At 47.5% G+C, this 17,179-nt stretch overlaps 1 protein-coding gene across 1 annotated transcript; it reads left to right on the forward strand.

The window, feature by feature from the left end:
- On the forward strand, positions 1 to 14,870 carry LOC118080898 (SRSF protein kinase 3). The gene is made up of 11 exons (XM_060271240.1): positions 1 to 776; positions 2,248 to 2,356; positions 2,684 to 2,771; positions 3,558 to 3,645; positions 5,439 to 5,545; positions 7,258 to 7,420; positions 8,406 to 8,491; positions 11,187 to 11,294; positions 13,041 to 13,110; positions 13,210 to 13,302; positions 14,008 to 14,870. Exons 1-11 carry the CDS (start codon positions 650 to 652, stop codon positions 14,190 to 14,192), a joined length of 1,224 nt encoding a protein of 407 aa, XP_060127223.1. The 5' UTR covers positions 1 to 649; the 3' UTR covers positions 14,193 to 14,870.
- The last annotated feature ends 2,309 nt before the right edge of the window (positions 14,871 to 17,179 follow it).

Below are 17,179 nucleotides of genomic sequence, written 5' to 3' on the forward strand. Positions count from 1 at the left end.
GTTCCGGGGTGCCATTCACTCCCCAAAAAGTACTTAAACCGAGCGCCGATAGCGCGCATGCGCAACGCGCCACTAGAGCGCTTCTGTGCATGCACGAACTGCGCAGATCGCTTCTGCGCATGTGCGTGTCACAGAACCTGGAAGTAAACACTTCCAGGTCCGCGGAGTACTTAAACTGAAAGTACTCAAACCAGAGCGTTCTCAAACCGAGGTATGACTGTACAGTCAAAGCAACATACGGTAATTAGCAGAAAACTGAAATATCATCTTAAAGATTTCAAAATAAAACATTACAAAGAAGGTCAACTACAGAATACATATTTAACATAAACAAAGTTAACAAAAAAAAAAGCTTAAACATTTCCCCCATGTTTTAAGCTGTCTCTACACTGTAAATAAATAGCACAATAAACGTCTTTAAAGACAAACTGGACTCAAGAGGAGTTACTCTAGAGTGGCCACGACGACCCTCTGACAGTTGGCCTTGTTGGGCATCGGAATCCTGTGACCTCTACAGATTCCCCCTCTCCATGCTGTAGAACTGCAGAATTCCTCTGAATTATTTTCACCTGACAAAGTGGTCTTTGCAGTGATGGCTTAAGGCAGAGTTCTGTTCAGTTAGCTTTGCAGCTTGAGGGGTAAGAGTTAAATGTTTCTGCCCTTAGATGTGAAGCTTCTTCAACCCTGGAGAATTCTGAGCATCCTTGAGAGAGAGGGCTGCACACCTGCTATGGATGGGTGTGAGTGGCAGAAGGAGGCCTCGGCCTCCTGCGCAGGTAAGTTGGGAGGAAGTGGCAGGCACAGGTCTTGCCCCAAGCTGTGTCATTTAATTTCTTTGTGACATTTATCACCCCCTCAAAGGAGGCTGTGCTCCCTACCCTCGTCTACGCGGAAGGTCAATTAGGTTGAGATACAGCAGCCAGCAAAAGGTTATCCAGAAAGCTTTATAGATGAGGGAATATTTCCGGCTGCTAGTCAGATGGGCAAATGGATCCAGAAAAGTCAGGGGACATAGACTGCGTGGAAGGGACCCCAATGGTCATCCAGTCCACCCCCCCTGTGAATTGCAGCTAAAGAATGCAGGTTGGTCTCCTTGGGGGGTGGCTATCCTGTGGCCCTCCCAGATGTTGTTGGACTCCAACCCCATCATCCCATAGCACTGGCCCGGCTGGCTGTGGCTGATGGGAGAGGAAGTCCAGCAATAACAAGAGGGCCGCAGGTGAACCCCTCCACAATGTCCAATTCGGCCTTCCCCCAAGATGGACTGTCCACAGCTCCTATCATTCCCAGACACATGATTGTTGTTGTTGTTTAGTCGTTTAGTCGTGTCCGACTCTTCGTGACCCCATGGACCAGAGCACGCCAGGCACTCATTGCACACCAGCTATTGCTCCTAGCCGGGGGGGGGGGGGGGAGAAGCTGGTCACAATTTTATAACAACCAGCTTTTCCATCAGTGAAATTCATTCTTTACACAATGGGCCTTGCGTGATTGGCTACTTCAGGGCTGCACCTGTGGGCTGATCAGGTTGCGGATTGACTTATGCCAGCAGCCTGATTGGCTGCTCCTGCAGGCCAATCAGGTTGCTGATTCACTTCCACCTGGAGCTGGATTGGGTGGCTCCTGCGAACCAATCAGCAGTACATAACAACCAGCAAATGAGCCAGCATCACCAAACAGCTGTTTTCCCCACCCAAGTAGAACTATTAATTAAAAACTAATCTGTTGCCATAAAACTAGTTACAGGTAGGTAGCCGTGTTGGTCTGAGTAGAAGCAAAATAAAAAAATTCCTTCAGTAGCACCTTAAAGACCAACTAAGTTTATACTTTGGTATGAGCTTTCGTGTGCATGCACACTTCTGTTGCCATAAAAGTAATTTTCCTTTGGCACCAAGCATATCTGGGTTGCTGCCATATCGGCACCCTATTTTCTCTATTTTTCCTTTTTTTGGAGGGGGGGGGAATACAGAAATAGCTGTTTCTTTGTCATTCCATAAATCATACCCTGTTTACTAGAATGGGAGAATACAGGTGTAATATAGAAGATAGGGATGTTTTCGCCAGATTGCGTAGTCCACTATGTCTCTATGAACAGAATTGCAGGGAATCTCTCAAATTCTTACCATCGGAGGCTTCACACCTTCCACTCTTCAGCCTTGGAAGATTTATACTATTGCATGACCTGCAGAGCCTAAGTCTCTTGCTGTCTTTCATTAACGCCTGTTCATCCTCCCTTCCTTTGTGCAGAAGGTTACTATCCCGTGAGGAAAGGAGAGGTGTTCAATGGAAGGTACCACGTAGCGCAGAATCTCGGGTGCGGCTACTTCTCAACGGTCTGGCTTTGCCAAGACTTGGGGTAAGTAAACAAAAATGGCCTGCTCCAAACTACAGAGGCCAGTCATGTGGTAGGAACACATTCTGTTGGCTGAGAAAGGGCTGGCCTTTCCTCAAAGGAGCTCAGGGCAGCAAACACGAGGCCCCTCATATCGTTTACTCCTCACAACAACCTTCCAAAGTAGGCTGCTATATCATGGGGGGTGAGGAAAGGAGTGCCTGGTCAAGGATCTTCTGCTGACTGGGTGGAGAGGTTTGAACCCATCCTTGAAACAGTTGGAAGAGGGCTGCAAAACAGTTCAGAGCCCGGAGATCAGTTCTCGCTCTCAATCTATGCATCATCTTTCAGGAAGAAGAGGTGTGTGGCTGTCAAGGTGCCCAAGGGCGGGGAGGATTTTGCTGAGGCAGCCCTGGATGAAGTCATGCTCCTTCGCTGCGTAGGTAACAAACCGCCAGTTGGGGGACTGGTGGCCCATTGGGGCCGGTAGGGTGTAAGGCAGGAGGCCAACAGTAGGTGGCGACGGAGCTGACGGCAGGCAGAGCCAACCTGAACCAGCTGTGTTTCATCCTCTCCCCTGCTGAGTGCAATGCTGAGACGGGGGTGGCGGAGCCGTTAGCTGGTACCACCCTATGGACTGATAAACTGAGAAGGCTGATAGGTAGGGGCTGGAAGAGGACTGAGCTTGGTGGGACAAGTGCCCTGTTCGCCAGGGGCATCTTACCCATAGAGGCTAGTGGCAGGGGTGCCAGGGAAGAGGCGGAGGCTGGGCGCAGCGCCTCCCGGCATCAGCTCGCCGCCCTTGCCCGCCTCCGCCATGCTGCGCTAAAGCAGCGCCGCGCCCAGAGCCACCTCCCGGCGCCGGGCATGCTTAAGACAGCCCTGCTGTTCGCCCTCCTGAACTAGCTACCCCTGCAAACCAGCTCTTTTCTTCCAAACCCCCTGAAGGTTATGACCCTTGAGATGCATATTTTTAGGGCACACCTAAAAAATATTGCAAGCTGTATTAAACTGTTTTAACACTGTTTTTTAAATTATCGTAACCAGCCCTAGGAGCTCAAGATGAAAGGTGTATAATTAATACTAGTACTACTAATGATGCCATTCCTACGTTAATGGGCCATTTCAAACACGGTTGATACCTCCTCTAATCGCAAGCCATCCGGAGGCTGTCAAAGGCCTCATAAAAGTAATTTGTGCACACTCCTTATTTATATTTCTGCAGGTGAACAGCAAGAGGAGGAGAGACCAAGCCAGCGACCATGTCATCCACTTCCTGGACGATTTCAAAATGATTGGAGACAATGGCTTCCATATCCTTTGACTGGTAGATAATGCAATACAAGGGCACAAAAAGCTGGACAGGGCATTGCTTTTAAACAAGGTTGGACATTTCCACTGCTATTGTACTAAGCTGCTGTCCTAACACACCCAGCTGTCCTTAACGGAATTCGCTATAATAATCAACATCATTATAGTCAAACCTCAGTTCCCAAATGCCTCAGTTTTGGAACATTTTGGCTCCCGAACTCCGAAAAGCCAGAATTAAGTATTCCGGTTTTTGAATGCTTTTGGAAGCCGAACATCCGACGCGGCTTCCACTTGAGTGCAGGAAGCTCCTGCAGCCAATCGGAAGCCGCGCCTTGGTTGTCAAACATTTTGGAAGCCGAACAGCCTTCCGGAATGGATTACATTCGATAACCAAGGTTTGACTGTATTTTCCTTTATATGCTGCCCATCTGACTGGGTTGCCTCAGCCACTCTGGGCGGCTTCCAACAAATTAAAAACATTAAGCACAGTGAAACATCAAACATTAAAAACTTCCCTATACAGAGCTGCCTTCAGTTGTCTTCTAAAAGTCAGATAGTTGTTTATTTCCTTGGCATCTAATGGGAGGGCAGGCACCACTACTGAGAAGGCCCTCTGCCTTGTTCCCTGTAACCTCACTTCTTGCAGTGAGGGAACTGCCTGAACGCCCTCGGAGCTGGACCTTAGTGTCGGGCAGAACAATGGGGCTGGAGACGCTCCTTCAGGTATACTGGACAGATGCCATTTAGGTATACTGGGCTGAAGCCGTTTGGGGCCAAGTTGCAGGGAACCAGGCAGAGGGCCTTCTCGGTAGTGGCACCCGCCCTGTGGAACGCCCTCCCACCAGATGTCAAAGAGAAAAACAACTACCAGGCTTTTAGAGGATATCTGAAGGCAGCCCTGTTTAGGGAAGCTTTTAATGTTTAATAAATTATTGTATTTTAATATTTCTGTTGGAAGCCGCCCAGTGTTATATGGTCCCTGGTAGCCGCTTCTGGATGAGTTGTAGTTTCCGAGTCACCTTCAAAGGTAGCCCCATGTAGAGTGCAATGCAGTAGTCCAAGCGGGAGATAACCAGAGCATGCACCACTTTGGCAAGACAGTCTGCGTACCAGATGGAGCTGGTAGACAGCTGCCCTGGACAGCTGTGAGTCCAAAATGACTCCCAGGCTGTGCAGCTGGTCCTTCAGGGGCACAGGTACCCCATTCAGGACCAGGGAGTCCCCCCACCCCCCACCCACCCTGTCCCCCCAAAACAGTACAGTGGAACCTCGGTTTACGACTACCTCCATTTACGAACACTTTGGTGAGCGAATGCCACGGACCCGGAAGGGTTTGCATCCGGGTTCTGCGGCGTCAGATGCACAGAAGCGCTCTATCAGCGCTTCGCGCACGCGCAGAAGCGTGCCTTCAGCGAGCAATCGCCTCCGCGGAATGGATTGCGGTCGCAAACCGAGGTACCACTGTACTTCTGTCTTGTCAGGATTCAACCTCAGTCTGATATCTGCCATCCATCCTCCAACCGCCTCCAGGCACTCACACAGGACCTTCACCGCCTTCACTGGTTCCGATTTAAAGGAGAGGTAGAGCTGGTTATCATCTGCATACTGGTGAACACCCAGCGCAAACCCCCTGATGATCTCTCCCAGTTAACTTTCCTTCTGGGACACAGTTCTCTGGAAGCTGTTTCTCACATCCTCCACTCCCTCTGCATGAGACCCTGGGGAGCTGCGGCTGAAGTGAACCAAATTCCAGCAGTTTCCCAGTTACTGGATCCCTGACAATCTCTCCTCCCACATGTGTGCTTAGTGTTTGAGCTGCTGGGGCCTTCTCTGCAGTCTCTGCTGAGCAGCCAAGGAGTCCAGGGCCTCCCGTTGCCCTTTGTGAAGAAAGCAACGCAACAGGTAAGTAAGTACAGGGTTACCTGGAGAGCTGAGCCAGGCAGCATCAGGGCCGGCCAAGATGCACCAAGGCAGTTGCTGTGGGGATGTTTCTCAGGCAACAGTTGCAGCAAATGATGCCTTGGGTGGCTGGAGGGGAGAACTCTTCATAGCCCCGGCCTCACCAGAATCCATGCATGCTCAGTATAAATTCATGTGTCTTCCCATTCATGGGCATACCCAGCGAGGGGCAGGGGGGGCAGCTGCCCCCCCGAAGCAAAAAATTTTTACCGTATTTTACAGACCATAACCCGCACTTTTCCCCTCCAAAAACTGAAGGGGAAAAGTCGCTGCGGGTTATGGAAATCGGGCTGTTTCCGCCCCCTCCGCAGGGGCTGCTTGAGTCCCTGGCACATCCCCCTCCTGTGTCATGTGCAAAGTTGGTAAGCGACTCTGGCACCTAGGTGTTTCTGAGCATGTGCAGAATTATTTTCTCCCGGAATGAGAGACTTAACAAGGCCAATCCGGAGGTCTCCCATACTTCCCGCCAATCACAGCCAGTCAATGCTACACCCTCCTTTTCCTTCCTGAGGTGTCCGCACATCCAGTCCATGACAGATTTTTTTAAAGGCAAATACCTATCCGTACCGTAGCAGCAAATTCAGAAGCGCAGGGCCTCTTCATGATAGCCACACCCCCTTCTAAGATTATACAATAATCTTATAATTCTACAATAATAATACTCACAGATGCATTACAACGACCAATGCAAGGTGTTGCCTTTTAGCTACTTCTGTTTATTTTCTGTGCACATACATGAGCAACTGATTTGGAGATTAGTTCTACAGGTAGGTAGCCGTGTTGGTCTGACGCAGTCAAAAAATAAATAAATAAAAATCCTTCCAGTGGCACCTTAGAGACCAACTAAGTTTGTCATAGGTATGAGCTTTTGTGTGCATGCACACTTCTTCAGATACACACCCAGTATCTTGATTTGGAGATATTCTTTTGGAGTGTCTGGCGTTTTGTACATTATAGAACTTGCACAGCATTCCCTTGGAAGCCCCTTGTGTTTTCAGTGTTCCTAAATACTTAGTTTTGGACATAGAGAGCGACTCTACTTCTTTCCACACGCCTTCTCCAGAGTGATCCCAGGAGCCAATCCTCCTTGGCTAACTCACATCCCCTGTGACTCTAATGAGCTCCAGTCAGCCCAAAGGGTGAGAAGACTTCTTCTCAGCTCCCCTTCCATGCTGATCGTACGGCTCTACATAGCTGCCAAGTCTCCTGTTTTCCCCGGGAAACCCCCGTTTTTCCAGCTGTCTCCAGCCGAAAAAACGGATTTTTTTGTTTTCCCCTGGTTTATTTTGGTGCAACTTCTGGTGCGGCAGCCATTTTGGAACTGGGCACAGCAGCATCAAAAGTCACTTCTGAGCATGCTCCGCCCAGTTCCAAAATGGCTGCCGCGCTACTTCCGGTATGCTGATTTTGGTCCGGTCCCTTATTTTTCAGAGAGGAACTTGGCAGGTATGTGGCTCTAGGGTGCTGGAGACAGGGGCCCTGCTGCAGAAAGAGATATGGGTCTTCGATCTCCAAACACCCCACAGACCACCATGCCTCTGAGCCCCACTCTCCAACTCTGGAGTTTCTTCTTTATGTTCTTCAGTACCGCAAAAATACCAACGCAATACACATGGAACAGCTTTGGGCCACTGATTGCCTCTGCTTCGCGGCAGGTTCTCCAAGGCTTGCATTTCTTGCACAAGGAGTGTCGCATCATCCATGCAGACATCAAACCGGAGAACATCCTGCTCTGCGTCGCGGAAGGGAGCCTGCAGACGCTTCTCCACAAGGTGGCTTTCCAGGAACACGGCACAGGAGCCGAGCCCAAGAGGCCAGGTACGCCGCGCAGGAGAAAAGGCCGCGGTTTGTTTGGAAGGGGAGAGCACGTCCACCCAGGAACTCTGAGGAATCCCTTTTTGGTCACTTCTGGCCAGGGGTGGGGAACCATTTTTCTTAGGTCAAGGGCTGCAGCCCCTTGCGGGTTAACTTCTGGAGCCGCATGCTGGTGGTGGGCAGGCCCTAGGGTTGCCAACTCAGGAGATGGAGGTTAATTGGGAGAGGGTGGCAATGCCTATGCCAGGCATCCCCAAACTGCGGCCCTCCAGATGTTTTGGCCTACAACTCCCATGATCCCTAGCTAAGAGGACCAGTGGTCAGGGATGATGGGAATTGTAGTCCAAAACATCTGGAGGGCCGAAGTTTGGGGATGCCTGGCCTATGCCATACCCTCCAGCATTTCTGTAATGAAACTAGGGACATCCTATTCAATAATAATAATAATAATAATAATAATAATAATAATACTTATACCCCATCCATCTGATTGGGTTGCCCCAGCCACTCTGGACAGCTTCCAACCTATACAAAAACATAGCAAAACATTAAATGTTTTTTTTAAAAAAACCTTCCCTATACAGGGCTGCCTTCTAAAGGTATAGTTACTTATCTCCTTGGCTCGGGGGTCGCATGACTCTATACCTGCCAACATTTCTCCAATTAATATAGGGATGTCCTAAGGAAAAGCAAGACATTCTGGGATCAAATCAGAAACCAGGATGGCTTCTGTAAATCCGGGACTGTCTCTGGAAAATAGGGGCACTTGGAGGGTCTGCTGTGCTATAATTTGCAGCTGACCCCTCCTGGGCTGAAGCTTGCAAGATACATTTATGGTCTTCTTTCGGAATTGGTTTCCGTCGGGATGAGATCTCACACTGCTGCTGTTGAGTCAGGGCTGGTGTGAAATACAGGTGCAATAAGGGATATATAACCTACGGTTTTCTATTGCCTCCGGAGCTTATTTCCTCGTGTTGGTTCTGTCCAGGGGAGGACGTGGCTGCTGTCCTGGATTGCTGCAACCTCATGGAATTGGGAGTGAAAATTGCGGACCTGGGAAGTGCCTGCTGGACGGTGAGTCTATGAGAGCACAGCCACCCATCCCTTTTCTGCCATCGTTGCTTGTTAGTACATTGCTCTCCCTTGAAGTGCACCAGGGAGGGCATCACCCCATAGCTGGCTAGTTAAGCTTTTTGACAAGACCGCCACAAGTAGTAGGGATGGAGGGGAAATCCGTCAGTTCGTGCTTAAAGGTGAACACACTCAATTTGCATGATCCGCAACAACGCTCAAACTGAGCGCTCAACTCTTCAAACTGAAGAGAGCCAGTGTGGTGTAGTGGTTAAGAGCGGTGGACTCGTAATCTGGTGAACTGGGTTCGCTTCCCTGCTCCTCCACATGCAGCTGCTGGGTGATCTTGGGCTAGTCACACTTCTCTGAAGTCTCTTAGCCTCACTCACCTCACAGAGTGTTTGTTGTGGGGGAGGAAAGGAAAGGAGAATGTTAGCCGCTTTGAGACTCCTTTGGGTGGTGATAAAGTGGGATATCAAATCCAAACTCAAACTCCTCCTCCTCCTCTTCTTCTTCTTGCTTCAAAATTTTGCTTCTCTGAATCTTGTGCAGTTTTCCAGCCAAGTCATGTGTTGCCCTGCCAAAAAAAATGCAGATACAGTGGTGCCTCGCAAGACAAAATTAATTTGTGCCGCGAGTCGCTTCGTCTAGCGATAATTTCATCTTGCGAAGCACGGCCATTGAAAACTTTGTCTTGCGAGTCACCAAAAACATCGCAAGACGCTTTCGTCTCGCGAGTTTTTCGTTGCACAAGGCATTCGTCTTGCGAGTTACCACTGTATTAGTGCCAAGCATGCATAAAAGTTCATAGAGACAATAATGTACAAAAGTGCATTGTATTTGAGGAAATTGATTCCAAAATATATGAATATTGGGGAATAACCTCACAGAAATGTGTGTGTAGGAGAAACTCGTATAAAAAATGCTGATGACTTTTTAATGAGGAGCTTCATTTTTATACAAAAAAATAAATCACAAACTACCATAGAAGCTGGAAAAAATGATACATTTTTATTCAATCTTCATTTTAAAACAATCCAATTGAAATTGGAAAAATGAGAAACTAAAACTTGGCAGAGGCATCTGTCCCTTTGCCACCTGCCAAGAACAAAATACAAGAGCTTTCTGCCCAAGGCTGTGTTGCAGGTGGTGGCGCTGTGGGTTAAACCACAGAGTCTAGGGCTTGCTGATCAGAAGGTTGGCGGTTCGAATCCCTGCGACGGGGTGAGCTCCCGTTGCTCGGTCCAGCTCCTGCCCACCTAGCAGTTCATAAGCACATCAAAATGCAAGTAGATAAATAGGGACCGCTCCGGCGGGAAGGTAAACGGTGTTTCCGTGAGCTGTTCTGGTTCGCCAGAAGCAGCTTTGTCATGCTGGCCACATGACCCGGAAGCTGTCTGCGGACAAACGCCGGCTCCCTCGGCCTATAGAGCGAGATGAGCGCCATGACCCCAGAGTCGGACACGACTGGACCTGATGGTCAGGGGCTCCTTTACCTTTACGCCACTGGTCTTTTAAGCTGGGGAAAAGGCAGCCATGAACATCAGGACAGGCAAGTGTGAATATGTAAGAAGAGCCCGGTCAGCTCTGTCTAAATACCCCTCTAGTCCAGCACTCCCTTTCCCCCAGTGGACTATCAGATGCCACCAAGTTGAGCAGGAAGGCAGCCCCATAGCTCAGTCAGTAGAGCATACAACTCTTAATCTCAGGGTTGTGGGTTTGAGTCCCACATGGGGCCAAAGATTCCTGCATTGCAGGAGGTTGGACGAGATGACCCCTGTGGTCCCTTCCAACCCCACAATTCTATTACCGGTATTATGATTCTAAGCAGTGCTTTTTTCTTGGGGGACGCGCGGGGGGGGGGGGGGTAACGCATACCCCCTAAACATTTTTGTGAATCTAAGTTTGGCCTCATTGGGGGGGGCAGTATTTCAATATGAGTAGGAAAATGAGAATACCCCTAAACATTTTTGTAAGAAGAAAAGCACTGATTCTAAGGCAAAAGCCCTCTCCACCTGTTGTCGCCCCCCAAACTGCTATATACGGAGGTATATATATACCTCCTCTGAAAAGTACAGTCCTAACCATGTGCTGTTGACTGCAGTGGGGCTTACTCCCAGGTCTGCATCCTTAATAAAACCACTGAGCCTAGGGCTTGCCGTTCGGAAGGTCGGCGGTTCGAATCCCCGCAATGGGGCGAGCTCCCGTTGCTCGGTCCCTGCTCCTGCCCACCTAGCAGTTCGAAAGCACGTCAAAGTGCAAGTAGGTAAACAGGTACCGCTCCAGCGGGAAGGTAAACGGCGTTTTCGTGTGCTGCTTTGTTTTCGCCGGAAGCGGCGTAGTCATGCTGGCCACATGACCCGGAAAAACTGTATGCGGACAAACGCCAGCTCCCTTGGCCAGTAAAGCGAGATGAGCGCCGCAACCCCAGAGTCGTTCGCGACAGGACTTAACAGACAGGGGTCCTTTACCTTTACCTTTTAAACCTTTTATGGTTTTGTAAATTGCTTTGAGGGTGGTTTTGGTTTTGGTTTTGCTATCAAGCAGTTTTTAAATCTTATGAAATGAACAAATGAGTAAAATAATCCTGCCCAGTATTATGTCTTCAAGGATTTGCCGCTGTTTTAGGCCGCCTGCTTATCCAAAGGTGCATCTGGGCCACCCACTCTCACTCAGCCCGTTGTCCCTTTTGTTCCAGTACAAGCCCTTCTCCAAGAAGATCCAGACCCAGCCTTACAGAGCCTTGGAGGTCCTCCTCGGATTAGATTACGGCACCCCAGCGGATATCTGGAGCACAGCGTGCCTGGTAAGGAATGTTCCTCCGGCAATGACGCTGCTACTGCTGCTGCTTCTTGCCTTTAGAATCCCAACCATCTACTGTATTCAAAAAGGAGAACATGGAAGATAAGAACTGGGCAGCCAGAGATATGAACTGATAGCCTTGGGACTCCTCCCAATGACCTTTTTGCTCAACGTTCATCCCAATTTGTTTGCACAAATCTTATGCAGTGCTTAGATTATGTCCAGGATTTATTGAACATTCATTCTGGTTTGTTTCTGGAGTGGTTATATGACAATGAGCAGCCATCCTGCCTTCACCCTGATTTGCTTGTGGGGTGTTTACATGTCTTCCCATTCATCATTCATTCATTCATTTTTCGCCACTCGGCAAGCTGCAAAAAAAGCTGTGCTTATCTGTGAATTTCTCGTGCCAGGGCGACAGAGTGCTTCAATCCACTTTAAATGTGCAACCCTAGATTTATGGCATGTGGAAATTCCCAGTTGTCAAATAAGGTTGTTTATGTATGCCACTGCCTTGGCTTGTGTTTTGTTAGCCCAAAAAAGGAAAACGAGCGAGGTCCCAACTAAAGAAGAATGGCAACTTAAACTGATGGAATATACGCAGCTTGTGGACCTAACACACAGAATAAGAGAACAAAAAGAACATACATTTAAAGAAGATTGGAAAATGTTTTTTTGGAATATATGGGGGAAATTGCACTTGAAAACGATGGCAGCATTAAGATAAATTCAGCAGTGTAAATAATGGATGTAATAATGGAATACTGAATGGCTTGGTTTATGTAAAACATGTGGCGATTTGTGTTGTGCAAAATCAACCATGGAAAGAGAAGAAGGGAAGTCAATGATGTTTTAAGGTTGTTTAAATGAATATTCTAAACTCTAAAACAGAAATATATACAGTGGAACCTTGGTTTATGAACACCTCGTTTTACGAATTTTCAGTTTATGAACACCACGGACCCATCTGGAATGGATTAATTCACTTTCCACTACTTTCAATGGGAAAGTTCACTTCAGTTTATGAACGCTTCAGTTTATGAACAGACTTCCGGAACCAATTGTGTTCATAAACCGAGGTACCACTGTATATAAAAAATGGAATCCCTCCTGTAAAATAGCCTGGAGGCACCTTTGAGATTGACCATAGTTGAGATTTTACCCTCGATACACATACCTGCCTGGAGACTCCTGTGTGTGTCTCACACTTTTCTCTCTGCTAGTTTACTCATTGTGAAAATGGTTCAGAAACATAAAGTGCATATTTTAATATTTACAGTCATTCGGATCAAACTGCTAAGTGTATTGTAGAAACAAATGTATTTATTGGCCATATGAATTGGCTCAAGGGACGCGGGTGGCGCTGTGGGCTAAACCACAGAGCCTAGGGCTTGCTGATCAGAAGGTCGGCGGTTCGAATCCCTGTGACAGGGTGAGCTCCCGTTGCTTGGTCCCAGCTCCTGCCAACCTAGCAGTTAGAAAGCATGTCAAAGTGCAAGCAGATAAATATGTACCACTACAGTGGGAAGGTAAACGGCGTTCCCATGTGCTGCTCTGGTTCGCCAGAAGCGGCTTAGTCATGCTGGCCACATGACCCGGAAGCTGTACGCAGGCTCCCTCGGCCAATAAAGCAAGATGAACGCCGCAACCCCAGAGTCGGTCACGACTGGACTAATGGTCAGGGTCCCTTTACCTTTATGAATTGGCTCACAATGGACTTACTCAATGTGTGTTGTGTGTCATCCTGCAGGTTTTTGAACTGGCCACTGGAGACCGTCTCTTTGATCCCCAGGCTGGGCAATATTTTTCCAGGGATGATGGTAGGTCAGAATCTAGCCTGTCTTCTTAAACTCCATTTGATAGGAGAAACCGTACAGTAAAGCTTCTAACTTTGTCCCGTCCCCCTCCCCCCCTTTCAGATCACGTGGCTCGGATCATCGAACTCCTGGGCAGAATCCCACCCAAAGTTGCTTTGTTCTGGAAGCGGGCAACAACATTTTTCAACAGACAAGGTGAGATTGCAGCGGGAGTTGGAGATAAGAGCAGAGATCCAGTGGGAGGGGTTGGCGGTGGGGGGTGGGGTGTCAAAGGACTGATACTATTTCTGCAGAGAGCTTTTCAGAAGAAGTCTAATTCACTTATTATTATTATTATTGTTATTATTATTATTATTATTGATAAAATTATATGATTATTAATATTAATATTATGCACAGAAAATAGTAGATCTAGCTGAAAGGCAACACATGGCGATCTGCAGTGATGTTTGCAATGCATGTTTAATTTTATGATGATTGTATTATCCTCAAAGGTTGTATCATTTTAGAAGGGGCTGTGGCTGTCATGAAGGACCTTTTGCTTCTGAATTTGGCACTACACTATTGCATAGGATCGCATAGTCAGGCCTTTGCATAGTCAGGCCCAAGTCTTGTATGAAATTCTGCACTTGCCTAGTGCAATTGCAAAAGACAAATTTGTAAAGGAAAAATGCAACACCCTCGTCTATAGGTGACAGCTCCAGGGGGCCCTGGGCTTAGCACCCACAACGCGGGACTCCAGTGCAACTTCCGGTTTCTCGCGAGGCCTCGGAAGCGGCGCAGCACTGTTGACACCCATAACCTTGGCCCAAGTCAGTGTCCCTGCCCTTGTCCCCAGGAGGAATCTAACAGGTTTCCAGAACATGACTGCGGCTACTTTCCCCCTCTCTCCTTCGGCAGGTGCTCTCCTTCGGATGTCCTGGCTCTCTCCCTATGGCCTCTACCATATCCTCACGGATAAATACAGCTGGCCCAAGCACCAGGCATCTCCGCTTGCCAGTTTTCTCCTGCCTATGCTGGAATATGCCCCAGAAAGGAGGGCAGCAGCTGACAAATGCCTTCAGCATCCTTGGCTCAATACCTAGTGCAGGCTTGGTCTGATCCTGCTGCTCTCTCTGCCAGGGTGGTTTAGAAGTAGGATACACTCACAAAGGAATCTTAGGGGCACACTAGGCATGAATTAAATTAAAGTGCATGTGGGTTTTTTTGTTTGTTATGTAAGCAAGCAGGGGTGTCGTGGGCAAGGGAACACAGGGGAGTACAGATCTGGGATTTTTCTCGGAGTGAGAGCGATGACCTCATCTACAGGAGAGGCGGGGTTACTGCTCTGGAAAGTGAATGAGGTGATAATGAGGCTTTCAAGTTTCACTGTAGCACAGGGGAAGTCAGAAGTTGATAGCAGCTGATATAATGGATTGATACCTGCTTTTTTCTTTAAAAACAACAACAACAACTCCTTGGGGTGTGGCTGTCTAGGGGCTGTCACAATGAGCTACTGAACTTCAACAGCCCCGGCCTCAAAGACGCCTAAGCAGCCTGGGACCTTACGGGGTGCAGAGAGGTAGTTCAGTTATTTCACTCCCTGCTAAACTGAACACAAAACAACTCTCCGGAGCTGCTACAGTGGTACCTCACAAGACGAATGCCCTGCAAGATGAATTTTTCGCAATACGAATGCGTCTTGCGATCTGATGGTGACTCGCAAGACGAATTCGTCTTGCGAAAAATTCGTCTTGCAAATTGCAGTTTCCCATAGGAATGCATTGAAATTTAATTAATGCGTTCCTATGGGCAAAAAAAGAGAAATTTCCATGCATTCCTATGGGAAACCGCAATTCGCAAGACGAATTTTTCGCAAAAGAAATTGACTCACTCGCGGAACGAATTAAATTCGTCTTGCGAGGCACCACTGTATTTGCATCCCCTGGAATGGAAGTGGATCCTTTGGAGGGGCAAATTTAGCTGGGAGAGAGAATTTAATTCTTCCCACCCTCACGAGTCCCAGATCTGCTTATGTAACAAAACACATGCACATTAATTGTATTGATGAAGTCAACATCATGCCTAGTCTGGCTGCCCTTAGTCTTGGATGGGTGATGCTCTTGAAGCCCATCTCACAAGAGCAAACAGTCATGGTTTAACTCTGGATACGTCTCCTCTTAATCCATCTTGGCAAACCAGTTCTACAGGGTGAGGGCCGGCGTAACGTAAGACAAAAGGCACGTCCCTCCTCTGCCATGGGGTGAGCCTGGCTTCCTCCTGGCTTCAGAACCTTAATTTCTCCACGTTTGCATTTATGCACCCATGACTTTTTGCTGCCGTGGTTTTAGAAGAGCAGATTTGCTCTGGGGATTGGGATCCGGCTTCGGAGTGACATCATGGAGGGGCAAGCCAATCAGCATCAGGTACAGGTTAGGAGATCTTCTGCTTCAAGCTTGCAGTATATACACACACACACGCACACACACACACACCCCTATATATACAGTATATAATTGCAGAGCTACAGCACAGAGAGGAAGGAGATGATTGTGAGAATGCTTCCTAGGGTAGCCGCATATACATCACCCAAAAAGAGACAGCAGAGATTTGCATTAGATCGGCATGTGCCAATTTGCATGTACAGGTGAAACTCGGAAAATCAGAATATCGTCGAAAAGTGCATTTATTTCAGTAATGCAACTTTTTATTTTTTTATTTTTCTTTTAATTTTTACAAATGCTTTCTTTTGGAAATTCCACAATAATAAAACAGTTACAATAATACAAAAATAAACATCGCTATTACATTTCATTAATTCCATTCCATTTATAATTGACCCGGCAAATAATTACAATTACAACAAATAAAGGCTTGACCTATCTTGCTTTGCATGTCATGCATCTATCTCATATATTGGTTTCATCTTTTAAGTTGCATTACTGAAATAAATGCACTTTTCGACGATATTTTAATTTTCCGAGTTTCACCTCCCCAGCAGAGGAAAAGACTGTGACCAGGTTACCTGTGTCAGTCTGTTATCTAGGTGGTGGAGAAACGTCAGGTCCTTTGCTCCCTTTTCTGATGGTTCTTTATCACTGAAACAGACCTGGACTAGACAGACCTTCCTATAGAAGACTCCTTCAAATAGAGGATTGTCCCCTGTAAAGTAGGGAGACACAGTTGCCACCAGAGTGCTTGGGAAATGGAGGTTTCTCTGCTCTAGAAACATCATCAGGGTTCACCCAGTCCTTTCTGTGCCTGGTGGTTTTGCAGGATTTTAAGCAGAAATCTTGAGAGTCTTGCACACTCCATACTTCATCCTGAGTTGGTTGGTGCGCCAATTCCACCCTCTTAATGTGAAATTGAGTGTCTAATAAGAACAAGCAGTAGTAACCTTTTCATGATGTTCCATCTATTTATCTAGATCAGGGGTTCCCAACAAAATTTTCTCGAGGACCCCTCATCGAGCCGCTATTGTGACAAGGACCCCCATTAATTCCTCATCCTAAATCTAATTCCTAATTCCTAATCTAATTTTTCCAGTAAGCTTAACACTGATCTTGGAAGGGTTAGGTTCAAGGGACGCCGACGATTTAGGTTCAATGGACACTGACAAGATCGGTTCGAGAGTCACTGACTTACTTGCTTGAACATCAAATGCATTATCTTCCTCTTCATCTGTAGGCCTTTGTCGTTTTAACGAACCACTTTTTAACCAACGGTCCATTTTTAACTACGCAAACTGTAGCTTCCGCGGAAAACAACGCTTGGTTTACAAACACTACTGTTTTGCAAAGAGGCAAAGGGAGGAGGGAGGGGAATGGAGAAGACAGGGTACCTGCGCAGTAGCACACAAATGAAGCCGACGCGCGCAAAGCATCTTGGGGAGGTGAGCGTTAGTAGAGTGCGCGCGCTGCCTCTTTGCAAAACAGTAGTGTTTGTAAAGCACCACCTAACGGCATACAGCAGAACTACTGCCTCTATCTAATGCTAGTTTTGCGCTAGACTCTGCTCATGCAGGAAGCGGCCAAAACAAAAAATCTGTTATCATACAAAATATATTTAATATATTTTTTATTCTAATAGCATC

Source organism: Zootoca vivipara, chromosome 2 (genome assembly GCF_963506605.1).
Source record: "Zootoca vivipara chromosome 2, rZooViv1.1, whole genome shotgun sequence".
Lineage (NCBI taxonomy): Eukaryota > Metazoa > Chordata > Lepidosauria > Squamata > Lacertidae > Zootoca > Zootoca vivipara.